Here is a 19,437-nt window from a genome sequence, read left to right on the forward strand (position 1 = left end):
CAATTTGAAAATGATTCTTCACGAGTGTGAGTGAGCCCTGTCTTGGACTGGTACCCTGTGCAGGGTATTCTTCTGCCTTATGCCCAAGTGTATTGAATTGAATTAAGTGTATTTGAGAATGTTTTGTTGATAATACACATTTAAGTAAATGCAGAGCAAAGGCAATAAAATCATAGCTTTGCATGCAAAATAACCTAGGATACTCTTGAACAATAATAAACAATAATTAACTTTCAGAGATATAATGTTCTCTAATATCAAGGAAATAATATTATCCAAAAGTACTGGAATGGTGAACCAAAAGGGATATTGTTTCCTGTATGCGCACACACTGTGGATTTGATATGAAGACTGGATATTATCCAAGTATTCCAAAAACCAGAAATATGAATTGGGACATCTGGGTGTTACTTGCTCAAAATACAGTGCCCTGAATGTGTACTGTTGCAGTTAGGCTTTGCCCATGTCTTTAATGTCTACAACTGATTGAACTACAGTACATCAAAATGTTGTCAGTGAAACAATGTGAAAGCCACTTAGAGGCTGAAGGAGAAACTTCAATAAAAATATATCAAAGCTGGGTTTATTCTTTATAAGAAATAAATTATGGGTGCACTAAATAATGTACATCCACATCACGAGAAGAAAACAACTACAACTGATAAAAACTGTTCTTGTACTTTAAAACGGGATAAGCAATACGATATTCAAAAAATATGATTAGATGTTTGCTATTACTTAATTCTGTAGACCAAGACTTGGTTTTCCAATTGGAGCACTGGCAGGTCAAGTGACTTACTTGGGCTTACACTCTGTCGGTAGTGGGATTTGAACCCACAGCCTCAATGTCTGAAGTCCAAAGTCTTAACCACTACACCACACTGCCTTCATCTGCCAATTTGTTTTCAGCGTACTCTTATGAGGTTCTAACCATTTACATTTTTAATATCAGTGATCTACCTCAATTAGTTTTAATTTTGACAAAATCATTTCAGTTTAGTTTTATTTTATTTTTTTTAAACTTAAGGAGCCATTCATTGAAGATTAATAAATGCATGCTATGTTTCCATCAAACAGGAATTGTAGAAACATGCAGATATGTCCATAATGTAGACAAGGAGTCTTTTTTCACTCCTGCTCTCTGCAGAGTTACATTTTAAATGTTTTATGAAATTACCCTCACACATGTTGTAATACTGTCTTCTGTTCAAGAAGCAGGCAATTACGGAAACTTTTAAACTTTGGGTCAAGTACTTCCAACTCTATGAGGGTAAGTAATTAAAACAACCACCTAGACTTTTCTGATGTAATACATACCTATACCTCCAACAATCTCTTTTTGAGTCTGATTGACTGAAATGAATAGATGTCATGAAATAAACATTTATTTACCAATGTAGCCTGATGTTTTATCTTCTTAGGTAGGTTTCTGTTTTTATTTAGCATGACACAGTCCTCAACTTGATAATATCTTTGTGAAAGCAGTTTAAATGTAATTTTACATTTCTAGAGTTCCTTACCTTTAAATGGCATCCACAAACCCACCTACGGCTGAACCTGTCACTGTCTAATACTTAAAAGTGATTCCAGACAATGCCTTCTCATTTCCAACTAATTCCATGCTGTGTCATCAAAAACATGTTATCTCTAGCTAGCATATGTCTTTTACACTCATATTGTCCTCTAAGAACTAGCTTTCTGCAAGCAAATATATTTCTCTGTGAGAGAAATTTTTAGTAACACTACCCTACCCCATAACCACTAATTGTGCAATATATGTATTTATTCAAATTTAATAAAAGGAAACTTTTGTGCATTACAGGACACACTTGAAAATGTATTTATTATAGGGCTATTTTTATTTAAACTTCATTCATGACACTGAACAGATACCCTATATTGTATGCTGGTCATGAAAAAATATAGCAGGCAACTCTGCGTACCTTTTTAATAGTGCATTATATAATGTACATTTAAATTAGTAAAAAATGCTCCAAGTTGATTTAACACTGCTACAAATAACAACTTTATAGGCACATCAGAGTCTAAAACACGGTTCTTGCCTCTTCCTATTCTGGACTTGCAGATATTACTACCAGCGACAAAAATATTTAATATCCTAACAAATAATGCAAACTCCCCCTCCTCGAACTGCCACCTTATTGTGGTGGAGGGGTTTGTGTGTCCCAATGATCCTAGGAGCTCTGCTGTCTGGGGCTTTACGCTCCTGGTAGGGCCACCCAAGGCAAACTGGTCCTAGGTGAGGGATGAGACAAAGAGCGGTTCAACAAAACCTCCTACGAAGAAGAAAAAATTTGGAGAGCGTTTTCCCTTGCCTGGACGCGGGTCACTGGGGCCCCCCCTCTGGAGCCAGGCCTGGAGGTGGGGCTTGATGGCGAGCGCCTGGTGGCCGGGCCTGCACCCATGGGGCTCGGCCAGGCACAGCTTGAAGAGGCAACATGGGTCCCCCTTCCCATGGGTTCATCACCTATGGGAGGAGCCAAGGAGGTCGGGTGCACTGTGAGTTTGGTGGTTGCCGAAGGTGGGGACCTTTGGCAGTCCGATCCTCAGCTACAGGGGAAGGAGCCTGAGCTAGTGCGTGAGGTCTCGGCTAGATATAGTTGGGCTCACCTCGATGCACAGTTGGACTCTGGAACCAATCTCCTTGAGAGGGGCTGGACTCTCTACCACCCTGGAGTTGCCCCACTCTGAGAGGCACCGAGCAGGTGTGGGCATACTCTTTGCCCCCCGACTTGGAGCCTGTTCATTGGGGTTTACCCCAGTGGATGAGAGGGTAGCCTCCCTCCGCCTTCGGGTGGGGGGGACGGGTCCTAACTGTTGTTTGTGCGTATGCGCCGAACAGCAGTTCTGAGTACGCACCCTTTTTGGAGTCCCTGGTGGAGGTGCTAGAGGGCATACCTTCTGGGGACTCCTTTGTACTACTGGGAGACTTCAATGCTCATGTGGGCAATGACAGTGAGACCTGGAAGGGCGTGATTAGGAGGAATGGCCCCCCGATCTGAACCCAAGCTAATAGGTACCGGCAGGCCAAGCAGAATGCGGCTTTGGTGGTTGCTGAGGCAAAAACTCGGGCGTGGGAGGAGTTTGGGGAGGCCATGGAGAGTGACTCTTGGATGGCTTCGAGGAGAGGGAAGCAGTGCAGTGTCAACACTGTATATGGTGGGGATGGTGCATTGCTGACCTCGACTCGGGACGTTGTGGGTCGGTGGGGGGAATATTTCGAAGACCTCCTCAATCCCACTAACATGCCTTCCAAAAAGGAAGCAGAGCCTGGGGACTCGGAGGTGGGCTCCCCCATCTCTGGGACTGAGGTCACCGAGGTGGTCAAAAAACTCCTTGGAGGCAGGGCCCCAGGGGTAGAGGAGATACACCTGGAGTTCCTCAAGGTTCTGGATGTTGTAGGACTGTCTTGGTTGACACGCCTCTGCAATATTGCATGGACATCAGGGGCAGTGCCACTGTATTGGCAGACCAGGGTGGTGGTCCCCCTCTTTAAGAAGGGGGACCGGAGGGTGTGTTCCAACTACAGAGGGATCACACTCCTCAGCCTCCCTGGAAAAGTCTATTCGGGGGTCCTGGAGAGGAGGATCCGTCAGATAGTCGAACCTCGGATTCAGGAGGAACAGTGTGGTTTTCGTCCTGGTCGCGGAACAGTGGACCAGCTCTACACCCTTAGCAGAGTCCTGGAGGGTACATGGGAGTTCGCCCAACCAGTCTACATGTGTTTTGTGGACTTGGAAAAGGCATTCGACCGTGTCCCTCGGGGAATCCTGTGGGGGGTACTCCGAGAGTATGGGGTACCGGCCCCCTTGATAAGGGCTGTTCGGTCCCTGTACGATCGTTGCCAGAGCCTGGTCCACATTGCCGGCAGTAAGTCGAACCCGTTTCCAGTGAGAGTTGGACTCCGCCAGGGCTGCAACTTGTCACTGATTCTGTTCATAACTTTTATGGACAGAATGTCTAGGCGCAGCCAGGGCGTTGAGGGGGTCCGGTTTGGTGGGCTCAGGATTGGGTCACTGCTTTTTGCAGATGATGTTGTCCTGTTTGCTTCATCAGGCCGTGATCTTCAGCTCTCTCTGGATCGGTTCGCAGCCGAGTGTGAAGCGGCTGGGATGAGAATCAGCACCTCCAAATCCGAGACCATGGTCCTCAGCCGGAAAAGGGTGGAGTGCCCTCTCATGGTTGGTGGCGAGATCCTGCCCCAAGTGGAGGAGTTCAAGTATCTCAGGGTCTTGTTCACGAGTGAGGGAAGAATGGAGCGTGAGATCGACAGGCGGATCGGTGCGGCATCCGCAGTAATGCGGGCGTTGCATCGGTCTGTCGTGGTGAAAAAGGAGCTGAGCCGCAAGGCGAAGCTCTCAATTTAGCAGTCGATCTATGTTCCTACCCTCACCTATGGTCATGAGCTATGGGTAGTGACCGAAAGAACGAGATCGCGAATACAAGCGGCTGAAATGAGTTTCCTCCACAGGGTGTCTGGGCTTTCCCTTAAAGATAGGGTGAGAAGCTCAGTCATCCGGGAGGGGCTCAGAGTAGAGCCGCTGCTCCTCCGCATCGAGAGGAGTCAGATGAGGTGGCTCGGGCATCTGATCAGGATGCCTCCTGGACGCCTCCCTGGTGAGGTGTTCCGGGCACGTCTAACTGGGAGGAGGCCCCGGGGAAGACCCAGGACACGTTGGAGGGACTATGTCTCCCGGCTGGCCTGGGAACGCCTCGGGATTCTCCCGGAAGAGCTAGAAGAAGTGGCCGGGGAGAGGGAAGTCTGGGCATCTCTGCTCAAGCTGCTGCCCCCGCGACCCGACCTCGGATAAGCGGGAGACAATGGATGGATGGATGGAGGTTCTGTAGAACTTTCCTACTTTATTAAGTTAAACTGTACATGTTTTCTGTACAAAATCTTATGATATTCACAAAGATTCAAGCTCTGTAATAAACAATGTAAAACTGTGAAACAAATTTCATTATGACAATGAACAAATGCCTACTGTTTGTAGAAGAGTTTGATAATATAATTAATAAAGCTACAATACAAAATTCAAACAAAAAAAAACATTTACAGTAACTAAAATGAATGAGTCTGGAGTTTTGGAAGAAAGTATCAATGGGTCATAGGTTTAATAGTTTTTGCTTGAAAAATATCAGTTCACCAGAATCCAAAAAAGTTTTTCTATTTTTCCCTACTTTACATTACATTATCTCACTACATGAGAGGGAAATTGTATTATTTATTATTTTATATTATCAGAGTATGCTGAAAAAAATAAGACATTTCACTTCAGTGCTCCATGGGCATTGTGGCTATTCAAGAGACCCAATAACAGTAAAATGTTAACAGTTCATCTTCACACCAGTTTTCAACTATTTAAATAGACCAGCAAAGACACATACTGTATAATGTACTAGCTGTGTTAAAATATGGGCCTCAGTTACAGTGTCTTTGGCTAATCAGATGCATCAGAAGTACTATGTAACTAAGTCAGTACGGTTTTGTATACAATATTTATTGATTTTTACCAGGGCCTAATACTGTATTATTTGTTTACTGGGGCTTCTTACTCATGAACATGACACACACAACTTTTGCTGATGGTCACTGCAAAACATAATGTTAGAGAAAACTCTCTTTTGAATTGAAACAAGAAATCATTAAAGGTTAATGAAAAATTTGGGAATTTTTATATTTACTGTATTTATTATGTTTAAAACAATTTAATTTATGTCATTCTCCCAAGCATTACTTTTTGCGTTTTTCTTCAGTTGCATGTTCAAGCTTCTATTTTTTTTTTGCCCTATCCATAGCCAGAAAAAACTTGTAACACTAAATCATGTTGTACTTTTAACTTATTACAAATGGCAATGTCATTTACAGGCTGCATATTTAGATGGTGCAGTGAAGGTTGGGGATATGTGTACTTCAAGAAAAGGTTTTCTGCAACCCGACTTGAACTTTATTGCTAAGCATATCTTACTTGAGCTTTGTTGAACCTTCCTCCCCACTTCATAGCTCACGCCACATATCATCCCATCCAGTGGTTAAAGTTAAAAACCATACAGAAGGACTCCATATTGTCAACCACTTGTTGCACCTCACAATGAGCTTTAAATTTTACAAGACGTGTTGTCTAGTGGCCTCCTTTGGAGATCGGAGCATGTTTATTTTAGTAATTGTACTTTCATCAAGTTCGACCATCCTTTGATGATTGGATGGCACTACAGGACAGCTCACGCCACTACACTCGGTCCCGGTCATTTCTTGTTATACTGTAGTTCTTTCAGCAGAAGCCAAAGGGGACCTGCTTCATTGTTAGGTGAACTCCCCATGTAGGTCTTTTCCATCCAGATTCAGGCTCCAAGAAGAGACAGGCATCAGGAATTCTAGATGGTGCCATTTCTCAACACATGCCCCACATATTTCCAATGTTTTAAGGTTGAGGTTCTGATAAAGTCTGGATTATGGCACATAGTTTAATAAGATTTTCATTTGAAATATGGCTACATGGTGTGCTAGAAATTATTCTAAGACAGCTACAGTCAAAGACGTTGAGTAGGTTTTGATCACTAGCCTTTAGTGGCCAAGTTTCACAGCCATACAATAGTATTGATCCAATAGTAAAATGGTAAATTCTAACTTTGGTTTTTATTGAGGTATCCTTTTATCTCCAAAATTTCTTACACATTCTAAAAGCGTTATGTGCCTGCTGCAGACGGTATTTTATATCACAAGAACTGTTTCCATTATTACAAGATATTGAAACTGTTTCAAAAATTCTAGTTTCATTCCTGTTGTTAATAGTATTTGCATCAAAACAGTTTGTTAGGATTTCACACTTTTAGTGTTTAGTGTCAGGCCAATATTTGATGATATTTTTGTGTATTTTTATTTTAGTATACAATATCGAGGCATGGGGGAGCTTGAGATTGGACCATAATGTTGTTATTACATGAAATCGGACAGCCCTCAAACCCTTAATCCCCTCTCTTTTTTTCCCCAATGCAGAGCATTTCAATTTTTCCACTCCTTTCATCTTATTGCTAGTGTAACTGTTCTGCCAGCAGTCTTCATTTGCATACATGGCAAGCCTCATAAATGTGCCCCATAAAGTACTTCTCAGCACTGTGCATTAGAATTGCCCACTTGCTACAACATTATTGACAAATATAGACAGAAAACAAAAAAACATTTATTGTGTAATTTTCTTTTTTCTATACTGCTTCCAAATTTCAATAAAATCTGCCAAGCCACCTGTTAGATTTTGGGATATTTAGTTCTTCTACTATGGAAGAAGGTTTAGCCCTAAATATTGATATATTGAAATGTTCTTTCTTAGTCGATACCTACTCACCTAGATGCACAATTCTACCAAATTTCAGCTTTTTAACTAAACAGGTAAATACTCTTTTTTGTCAATGAGTGAGTGAGGAAATCTGTCAATGTTGCATTACATATATACAGGTTTGAAAAGGTAACCATCACATACACTATTTAGCCAGTGTTTATATGAGGCTGTTAATTTTATTTTTATGATTATTTCTTACATGAGTTTGGGCACCACTGTCCTTCAGGCTGTTCAATATTTGCATATAAAACTAAGTTGTTTAAAGATTACATAACTTTTAATAGTGTTGAGAGTATTTCATTACATTTTAATTACTGTATTTAATTCCAATTGCTAATTATAATTGATGACATTAAGATGAATGGTAGATGGTTGTTGAATGAATAAACATACAAGTTAGAGGATTAATAAAAGAACTTTTATCTGGAAGATCTTAAGTAAGTTAATATGTTTTCTCCCTTTACAGTAATCATGCAACTGTTAGTAGTTAGCTTTACAGCAAAACCAGCCAAGTTTTTAGTTACATAGCATGTATACCATGAAATCATACATTTGATTAATCAGATTGCTAAGCAACTATGTCCTACTTACCAAATTTGTAATCTGATTTTCTTTCCTCTTAGCTCTACTGTTTTGATTTTAAAATCAACTCCTAAAAATGAAACATGAAGAAAACAAAAACAGCAGAGGAATAAGAAGTAATAAAAGGGGAAATGAAAATCTGTAAGAACTAGCAGAAATTAAAAGTCATCAATTAAAAAAAAAAATCAGAAATAAAACAAAAACACCTTCACCCGAGAAATCAGCAAAGCAGATCAGCTAATCATAATTAATGACAATCACAGTTATAACAGGCAAAAAAAACTTCTGAACATTAAAAATGATTAAAGAAGTCATAACTGCTAAACTGCAGGTTAAGCAGCACCTTCATTACAATAATCTAATTATAATTTACAAGAACTACAAATAAAATACTATCATAATCCTCACTTGGCATTTGCTTTGTTTTGTGTTGAAAAAAAAAACATAATAATTGGAGAAACTTTACCTTTTTAGCACTTAGGGTTAATTATATGTTATACTTGCTGCTCATCACTATTAAGCAGTTTATTTACTTCTAAGAGCAGAAAAAAAAATCATTTACTTAATTTCAATCAATGCAAATGTTTTAGACAAGCTATTCCCAAGTGTTCAGATTACTTCACATATTTTACCCTTGGAGAACTGCTTGTATGCTAACTAGGCTTTTGGTGGGATTAATAATCCCATGAGACATCCCACAAAGATCAAAGTCATGTCACTGTTTAATAATGTCTCGTATTGCACATTCACTGTAACACTACTGTGTTCTCTATTAATTACAAAAAAATACTGCCATGGTACTCATTACCTTTTCAGTCCAACAATGTAGCATCTCAAAAATACATAATGGCAGTATGTATCTACCATGTCACCCTTACATTATCCTCAGGGCCTATGTCTCTGTGGTTACTTTGTTTTTGGTTTTTGTTAATGCTACTTATAGCATCATTACAAAAATATGAAAATGCATTCATGCTGCACTGAAATGCTACCCCATTAAGCAGGAGGCAGATTTCTATACACACATACAATACATTCAGTATCTGCCAAATAATACAAAGACGTACGAGATTCGTTCAGTGCAAAAGCGGATACACCTGACGAGCCTCAATAAGGGCAAAATGTGTCATGTACTCTTTGTATTATTTGGCAGATATGGTATCACATATATATGAGCTGCTTCTCGCAACCGAGAGGACATGGCTGATATTTGCCAACTGGCTGACCAACCACAAGCGTTACATGGTAGGTAACCAAGTAAATATTCAGACTGTGATTCAGCAACTAAGAATGGTTTATATATAAATTAAAGCTGTCCCACATGACAGAGACTGGAATATTTATTTATTTCTCTCTCTATTATATATATATATATATATATATATATATATATATATATATATATATCTATCAGTACTGTGCAAAAGTATTAGGCAGGTGTGAAAAAATGCTGTAAACAAAGAATGCTTTCAAAAATGGAAGTGTTAATCATTTATTTTCATCAATCAACAAAATGCAGTGAATGAACAAAAAAGAAATCTAAATCAAATCAATATTTGGTGTGATCACCCTTTGACTTCAAAACAGCATCAATTCTTCTAGGTACACTTGCACACAGTTTTTGAAGGAACTCGGCTGGTAGGTTGTTCCAAACATCTTGGAGAATTAACCACAGATCTTCTGTGGATGTAGGCTTCCTCACATCCTTCTGTCTCTTCATGTAATCCCAGACACACTCAATGTTGAGATCAGGGCTCTGTGGGGGCCATACCATCACTTCCAGGACTTCTTGTTCTTCTTTACGCTGAAGATAGTTCTTAATGACTTTGGCTGTATGTTTGGGGTCGTTGTTCTACTGCAGAATACATTTGGGGCCAATCATACGCCTCCCTGATGGTATTGCATGATGGATAAGTATCTGCCTGTATTTCTCAGCATTGAGAACCATTAATCCTGACCAAATCTCCAACTCCATTTGCAGAAATGCAGCCCCTAACATTCAAGGAACCTCCATCATGCTTCACTGTTGCCTGCAGACACTCATTATTGTACCGCTCTCCAGCCCTTCGACAAACAAACTGCCTTCTGCTACAGCCAAATATTTCAAATTTTGACTCATCAGTCCAGAGCACCTGCTGCCATTTTTCTGCACCCCAGTTCCTATGTTTTCGTGCATACTTGAGTCGCTTGGCCTTGTTTCCACGTCGGAGGTATGGCTTTTTGGCTGCAACTCTTCCATGACGACCACTTCTGGCCAGACTTCTCCAGACAGTAGATGGGTATACCTGGGTCCCACTGGTTTCTGCCAGTTCTGAGCTGATGGCACTGCTGGACATCTTCCAATTTCAAAGGGTAATAAGCTTGATGTGTCTTTTATCTGCTGCACTAAGTTTCCTTGGTCGACCACTGTGTCTACGATCCTCAATGTTGCCCGTTTCTTTGTGCTTCTTCAAAAGAGCTTGAACAGCACATCTTGAAACCCCAGTCTGCTTTGAAATCTTTGTCTGGGAGAGACCTTGCTGATGCAGTATAACTACCTTGTGTCTTGTTGCTGTGCTCAATCTTGCCATGACATGAAACTGTCTTCCACAACCTCACCTTGGTAGCAGAGTTTGGCTGTTCCTCACCCAGTTTTAAGCCTCCTACACAGCTGTTTCTGTTTCAGTTAATGACTGTGTTTCAACCTACGTGTGACATTGATGATCATTAGCACCTGTTTGGTACAATTGGTTGATCATACACCTGGCTATAATCCTACAAAATCCCTGACCTTGTGCAAGTGTACCTGTAAGAACTGATGCTGGTTTGAAGGCAAAAGGTAGTAACACCAAATATTGATTTGATTTAGATTTTTCTTTTGTTCGCTCACTTTGCATTTTGTAAATTGATAACAATTAACAATCATTTATATTTCTGAAAGCATTCTTTGTTTACAGCATTTTTTTCACACCTGCCTAAAACCTTTGCACAGTACTGTATATATATACACGTGTGTGTGTGTGCGTGTATTGCCACTGTTTTAGCTTGCTATGTCTTATAAACATAAGGGGGATTAAAAATGATTGCAAGATGAATCATTGGCTAAATAATACTTCATACATAGTCCCAGTAAATGGCTGGAGCTCTCGCATTGCACTAAATATAACTGAAATTGCTATAGATGTCCGTACAGTATACCATTTTTTTTATCTGCTTACTCTGTTCAGGGTCACTGGGGAGACAATGCAGCACTGGCTAAATGGGAGATACTACCAGGTTTCTACTCTGTTCACTCACATTTAGCTGTTAATTGTTAATTTACCTACACTGAAGTAAACTTGACAAATAGAACAAGGAAATTGTTCATTGCCAGCACCTGCTGCAGTTCTACTTTTCAAAATATCTAAATGGGCCAAACAGTGTGTTGGTAAGCATATAATGTACAAGGAAAAAACTACTCTAATGATACAATACCTAATGTTTAATGTCAGTGCTGATTGCCAGATATGTGCAGCTGCTGGAACTTACAGTGCATCTGGAAAGTATTCACAGCGCATCACTTTTTCCACATTTTGTTATGTTACAGCCTTATTCCAAAATGGATTAAATTCATTTTTTCCTCATAATTCTACACACAACACCCCATAATGAAAATGTGAGAAAAGTTTACTTGAGGTTTTTGCAAATTTATTAAAAATAAAAAAATTGAGAAAGCACATGTACATAAGTATTCACAGCCTTTGCCATAAAGCTCAAAATTGAGCTCAGGTGCATCCTGTTTCCCCTGATCATCTTTGAGATGTTTCTGCAGCTTAATTGGAGTCCACCTGTGGTAAATTCTGTTGACTGGACATGATTTGGAAAGGCACACACCTGTCTATATAAGGTCCCACAGTTGACAGTTCATGTCAGAGCACAAACCAAGCATGAAGTCAAAGGAATTGTCTGTAGACCTCCGAGACAGGATTGTCTTGTGGCACATATCTGGGGAGGGTTACAGAAAAATGCTTTGAAGGTCCCAATGAGCACAGTGGCCTCTATCATCCGTAAGTGGAAGAAGTTCGAAACTACCAGGACTCTTCCTAGAGCTGGCCGGCCATCTAAACTAAGTGATCGGGGGAGAAGGGCCTTAGTCAGGGAGGTGAACAAGAACCCGATGGTCACTCTGTCAGAGCTCCAGAGGTCCTCTGTGGAGAGAGGAGAACCTTCCAGAAGGACAACCATCTCTGCAGCAATCCACCAATCAGGCCTGTATGGTAGAGTGGCCAGACAGAAGCCACTCCTTAGTAAAAGGCACATGGCAGCCTGCCTGGATTGTCCCAAAAGGCACCTGAAGGACTCTCAGACCATGAGAAAGAAAATTCTCTGGTCTAATGAGACAAAAATTGAACTCTTTGGTGTGAATGCCAGGCGTCACGTTTGGAGGAAACCTGGCACCATCCCTACAGTGAAGCATGGTGGTGGCAGCATCATGCTGTGGGGATGTTTTTCAGGGCAGGAACTGGGAGACTAGTCAGGATAAAGGGAAAGATGACTGCAGCAATGTACAGAGATGTACTGGATGAAAACCTACTGCAGAGCACTCTTGACCTCAGACTGGGGCGACGGTTCATCTTTCAGCAGGACAACGACCCTAAGCACACAGCCAAGATATCAAAGGAGTGGCTTCAGGACAACTCTGTGAATGTCCTTGAGTGGCCCAGCCAGAGCCCAGACTTGAATCCGATTGAACATCTCTGGAGAGATCTTAAAATGCACCGACGCTTCCCATCCAACCTGATGGAGCTTGAGAAGTGCTGCAAAGAGGAATGGGCGAAACTGGCCAAGGATAGGTGTGCCAAGCTTGTGGCATCATATTCAACAAGATTTGAGGCTGTAATTGCCGCCAAAGGTGCATCGACAAAGTATTGAGCAAAGGCTGTGAATACTTATGTACATGTGATTTCTCAGTTTTTTTATTTTTAATAAATTTGCAAAAACCTCAAGTAAACGTTTTTCATGTTGTCATTATGGGGTGTTGTGTGCAGAATTCTGAGGAAAAAAATGAATTTAATCCATTTTGGAGTAAGGCTGTAACATAACAAAAGGTGGAAAAAGTGATGCGCTGTGAATACTTTCTGGATGTACTGTATAAAATGGCTTACTTTAAACTAGTAAAGACAAAATTAGTTCAAAGTCTGGCAGCCTGGGGAAAAAAAACTGTTATGGAATCTGGCTGTATTGGTCCTAATACTGTAGAATATTCTGCCTGATGGCAGGATGACAAACAGTGTGTGTAACGGGTGAGAGACATCTTTCACTATGATGGAGGCTCTAAGCAGAAATTATGTTACAAGATGTCCAGGATCTTGTGCTCAGGGGCTTTGCTGTTCCTAAACCACACAGTGATGCAGTTTGTCAGGATAGTCTCCATGGTAGTAAGAAAGAAGTGTGGCAAACTGATTTGCTTCCATCACTGCTGAAAATAAAGACATTGTTGTGCCTTCTTGACAACAGAGTTAGCTTTGTTTATCCAGAAGAGGTAATCAGAGATACGCGCACCAAGAATCTTGTTGCTACTGACCCTGTCCATGGTGGAGCCACTGAGGAGTAGTGGGGAATTGTTAGCCAATGTTTTCCTGAAATCGACAAACATCTATTTTGTCTTATCGACATTTAGAGAGAGATTATTTACACTGCACTGCACCACCTCACCAGATGTTCAACATCCTCTCTGTAGGATGTTGATAAGGCCCACTATGGTTGTATCATCCGTGAATTTAAACAATAACACTGAACTCAGATTTGACAGTGCAGTCATGGGTAAGCAGTGTAAACAATAATGGGCTCAGTATGCAGCCTTGGGGGGCACCTGTGCTTAATGTTCTACTGCCAATGTGCACTGGTTGTGGCCTTTCTATCAAAACATCCAGAATCCAATTACACAGTGTAGTGTTAAGGCACAACAGAGAGTTTTTCCTCACCAAAAGCCGATGGATGATCAGGTTGAATGCCAAGCTGAAATCAAAAAACAGCATTCTGACATGCATGTCCCTGGTATTCAGGTGAGACTGCACAGTGTGCAAGGTATAGCAGATGGCATCATGAGTGGAGGGGTTCAGACGGTAAGCAAACTTAAATCTATTTCAGCAGCACAGGATGCAATAACTCTGGAGAGTGCACTGGTCCAGTGCAGGGGACACACATGCACACACTCACATTGGTTTCAGTTTAGATTCAACAATTAATTTAACCTGCTTGTCTTTGGGAAAGTGGAAAGAAACTGGAGTACCTGGAAGAAAACCTACACAGACATAAGAAAATGAGTCTCAAACAGACTACTAAAAATAGCATAATTTGGAAAATTAGGACATTGATAGTATCGGATATTTTAAATTTTTATTTTGACTTGTCCACTGAATGATACTTTTCTGTATGTGTTGTTAACAAGCTAATGTTTCCATATTTCCTGCCTTTGCAAACATAAACCTTCCAACAGCAAATGTCATAAACCTTGCAGAGACTTGATGAAAACTCTGTTGTTACAAAAGAAGTTTAGAAGAAACTTTTTTTTTTTTTTTTTTTTTGAAACTTTGGTAAATAGCATGCAAAAAATGTAAATATCCTGAATAATCTTGGCATTTGCTAAATATTGTTGGAATGATATAATGATGTTCATATTTTAATTGCTAGTATCGATTTTAGGCACTATTTTTCAGTTACTGAAAAGGAAAAATCAATAATTAACACTGAAATGCCCCATCAAGCATTTAAACCAAGCAGTCTATAGTTGCATGAGGGAAACCACAACAGTCAAAAACCCTGCACGAACCTTGCTGATTCCTATAAGTATGGGGTTACAAATTTGCTTATGCATGCCATTTGAAGCAAAGATTTGTGTCTACACATTTGTCAAGAAGGTATCTTGTCTCCTCTCTCATTGATAACTTATAATGTCTTTCACTTTGCCTTGCAACATCTGGAGATTTCCTGGAAGGAAATGGAATAAAGCTGCTGAGTACGGGGTGGCCTGGTCTATCAAGCTTGTTATGTTGCTATCATGAACATCACCAGAAAAAAAGGGTACTGCAACTATGATGGTGACAAACCCCTCATTCCAAACTGAAACTTACAAATTCCAAAGTCATATTCATAATGTTTGATCTGAACTGCACTGCCAAAAGTCTGAGGAAAGTAATGCTAATCTTGGTGTGACATCTAGATAAGTAAGTGAAGAATAATGGGAAAGTTTTCGCTATGATTGGTTACTCTGAGAAGAAAAAAAAAAACATACTTCTTATGTAAATGATCGATATCACGGTTGCTATATAGAAAGGATGTATAAATTTGGAACTCACATGCTATATATTTGATTTACTGTCGACCCTTGATATACGACCGGCCTGACATGCGAACAACTTCATTTACGACCAAAATTTTTGTTTTGATTTACGACCAACATCTTGCGTTACGACCTGAATGTGGTCAAGTGTATCCGCTTGCACGATTGTAAACAAACAGCCGAGAGCGTTCGTAAGCGTCAGTCGGAGCCCAGATACATGTGTTTGTGGACATAATTTCGGTCAGTGCAGTGATTTATATAATTTATTTCGATAATTGCTAAGGAAGGAAGAGAAGGTAATGAAGGTAAAGAAAGCGATCACAATCGAAACGAAGAAGGAAATTGTGCGGAAATATGAGAATGGTGTTCGCGTGACCGATCTCGCGAATACAGTGGTGTGAAAAACTATTTGCCCCCTTCCTGATTTCTTATTCTTTTGCATGTTTGTCACACAAAATGTTTCTGATCATCAAACACATTTAACCATTAGTCAAATATAACACAAGTAAACACAAAATGCAGTTTGTAAATGGTGGTTTTTATTATTTAGGGAGAAAAAAAAAATCCAAACCTACATGGCCCTGTGTGAAAAAGTAATTGCCCCCTGAACCTAATAACTGGTTGGGCCACCCTTAGCAGCAATAACTGCAATCAAGCGTTTGCGATAACTTGCAATGAGTCTTTTACAGCGCTCTGGAGGAATTTTGGCCCACTCATCTTTGCAAAATTGTTGTAATTCAGCTTTATTTGAGGGTTTTCTAGCATGAACCGCCTTTTTAAGGTCATGCCATAGCATCTCAATTGGATTCAGGTCAGGACTTTGACTAGGCCACTCCAAAGTCTTCATTTTGTTTTTCTTCAGCCATTCAGAGGTGGATTTGCTGGTGTGTTTTGGGTCATTGTCCTGTTGCAGCACCCAAGATCGCTTCAGCTTGAGTTGACGAACAGATGGCCGGACATTCTCCTTCAGGATTTTTTGGTAGACAGTAGAATTCATGGTTCCATCTATCACAGCAAGCCTTCCAGGTCCTGAAGCAGCAAAACAACCCCAGACCATCACACTACCACCACCATATTTTACTGTTGGTATGATGTTCTTTTTCTGAAATGCTGTGTTCCTTTTACGCCAGATGTAACGGGACATTTGCCTTCCAAAAAGTTCAACTTTTGACTCATCAGTCCACAAGGTATTTTCCCAAAAGTCTTGGCAATCATTGAGATGTTTCTTAGCAAAATTGAGACGAGCCCTAATGTTCTTTTTGCTTAACAGTGGTTTGCATCTTGGAAATCTGCCATGCAGGCCGTTTTTGCCCAGTCTCTTTCTTATGGTGGAGTCGTGAACACTGACCTTAATTGAGGCAAGTGAGGCCTGCAGTTCTTTAGACGTTGTCCTGGGGTCTTTTGTGACCTCTCGGATGAGTCGTCTCTGAGCTCTTGGGGTAATTTTGGTCGGCCGGCCACTCCTGGGAAGGTTCACCACTGTTCCATGTTTTTGCCATTTATGGATAATGGCTCTCACTGTGGTTCGCTGGAGTCCCAAAGCTTTAGAAATGGCTTTATAACCTTTACCAGACTGATAGATCTCAATTACTTCTGTTCTCATTTGTTCCTGAATTTCTTTGGATCTTGGCATGATGTCTAGCTTTTGAGGTGCTTTTGGTCTACTTCTCTGTGTCAGGCAGCTCCTATTTAAGTGATTTCTTGATTGAAACAGGTGTGGCAGTAATCAGGCCTGGGGGTGGCTACGGAAATTGAACTCAGGTGTGATACACCACAGTTAGGTTATTTTTTAACAAGGGGGCAATTACTTTTTCACACAGGGCATGTAGGTTTGGATTTTTTTTCTCCCTAAATAATAAAAACCATCATTTAAAAACTGCATTTTGTGTTTACATGTGTTATATTTGACTAATGGTTAAATGTGTTTGATGATCAGAAACATTTTGTGTGACAAACATGCAAAAGAATAAGAAATCAGGAAGGGGGCAAATAGTTTTTCACACCACTGTATGTACAGCATGTTGAAATCCACCATCTCGACAATTTTACAAAGAAAAGATTTGTATAAGGAGGCTCCTTCCAAACAATAACCACCTTCCATTTCATTCTCCTCCTCCTCCCTTCCTGCAGCCCAAAGATGTCACATTAAATGGTGAGTACAGTATGAAATTGTTGTTTCTGGTAGGCTAGGCACTTTTTATAACTTTTTGGTTAGTACATTAGAAAAAATTATTGGTGTTTTGGTAAATTATGCACATTATACAACCCTTTTTTATTATGAAAAGGTTAAGTAAGTGTTGCTGTGGGAGGTTCGGAACGCATTGTGGGTATTTCCATTACTTCTTATGGGAAAAATAATCTTGACTTACAACCAACTTGAGTTACAACCAGCCCTCATGAACGAATTAAGTTCGTAAGTCAAGGGTCCACTGTATTTACTTGTCTTTTTAAAACAGAATTACTAGCAGGCTTTATTTCAATAAAGTGAGGTATTTGGAACTTGATTCTAAAACATCCAAACCTCTGCTTCCACTGTAATCTAAAGCAAATGTACCTGTTTTTATTTTTTCACACATCCATTTCAGTCATTTTAGCCAATCATGCACCCAACATCTAAGCCTTTTTTCCTTTAAAAAGTTATAAATAGCTGTTATCTATTGTGGAGGATTGCCGGCTTTCCAGTCCGGCCCTCACCCCCAGGCCGCTAGGAGGAGCCCTCCGGACAGCATATTGGTGCCCCGAATTCCAGCAGGGCCTCATGGACTGTGTAGTTTCTATACACAGCCCTGCTGGATACCTTGGGGGCCGCCAGGAGTCACTGTGAAGGGGCTAGTGGACTCTTACATGCCCTATAACCCGGGAGTGCGTCACAGTCACGTGACTGGAGGAAGCGACGTGCTCCCGGGATGAAGAAAAGGACTGTTTGCCCTGACCCGGAAGGAAAACGGACTTGTGGGTTTGGCTATGGAACCATTTCCGGGTCAGGGGCTATAAAAGGACTATGGGTAAGCCCAGACATTGAGCTGAGCTGGGAGGAAGGTGGGCTAAGTGTCTGGGAGTGGAGGATTGTATTTAAGAGAGAGTTTATTGTGTATATGAGTGTGGTGAGGAGAGTGCTTGGTGCACTGTACAATAATAAAAAGAATTATAGTTGTACTTTTACCTCGTGTCAAGAGTGGTACCTGAGGGTTCAAGAGGTGGACAAAAGCCTCATCTGTTACACTATATACAGAGTTTCAGGCTACAAAGCAGAAACCACTTTTGAGGGTGGCTGCACTTACACACTCAACATAGACTAAACAAGTTTTACTACATGAACCTCTTTGGGCAGTGAAAGAAAAAATATACTATCCAGAACACCCATACAAGCATAGGAAGAACATGCAAACTACAGAGAAGACACAGGGCCACACTCACTTCAAAACTTAATCTGCGTCACAGGCTACTAGTAGAAGCAACTATTCTAAAAGCTATACTGTAAACACTTCTGATATGGATCAACAGCTTCCTTTTGGTTAGACAGTATGGATTCATATACATTTGATGTGTTTCAGATTGTAGTGGAAGCACTCTACCACACCACACCCCAGCATGCTCTCATTGCTTCCTTATTTTACACCTTCAAAGAAAACGTTTTATATTCAAATAGCAACCACATTTCTCATGACTAGACACAGTAAAAACACGGGGTAATAATTGCAAAAACAGATGCCGTTTTAAGGAAAAATTGATACAACTTAAATTCTGCATTCTAATACAAAATTTGCTCCTCTATATAGGGTGGTCCAGATCTAATTATGCAATTTTCATTACGCTATAACTTATTAAGTTTATTACATACAGAATTAACAGCACCTGCCCTGCACATAGATTTCACTTAAAATTCTTTTTGTTGCCGATGTATTTGTCAACAGATTACTTCTATCTTCTATTTTCATAGAGTTTGCTTAAACTGTTGACACCAGGTTTGTACTAACTCAAGTTGCTATATACAGGATTTTCTTCTTTCATTATTATTTTTCATACATTACTTTTATATTTGGACTGTATTTGTTTTACGTTATATAGAATTCCTTCCCTGCATTTAACCATGCAATCTCAATTCATGAACTAGACTAGTCTCAACTGAATAACACCAGAAGATGTCTGACTGCCTGTCAAGTTGTAACCTGTTTCTATAAATGAAACAGACAGACT

The 19,437-nt window shown here is 40.4% G+C and overlaps 1 protein-coding gene across 1 annotated transcript in view; it reads right to left on the minus strand.

Moving 5' to 3' along the window:
* Window positions 1-19,437, minus strand: part of rab12 (RAB12, member RAS oncogene family) — a 56,641-nt gene that overhangs the window by 25,815 nt on the left and 11,389 nt on the right. The window contains exon 2 of the mRNA XM_028803715.2: window positions 7,950-8,010. Coding sequence (XP_028659548.1) covers window positions 7,950-8,010 — 61 coding nt within the window. The remainder of the gene's footprint in view (window positions 1-7,949; window positions 8,011-19,437) is intronic.

The sequence above is a fragment of the Erpetoichthys calabaricus genome, chromosome 6 (assembly GCF_900747795.2).
Source record: "Erpetoichthys calabaricus chromosome 6, fErpCal1.3, whole genome shotgun sequence".
NCBI lineage: Eukaryota > Metazoa > Chordata > Cladistia > Polypteriformes > Polypteridae > Erpetoichthys > Erpetoichthys calabaricus.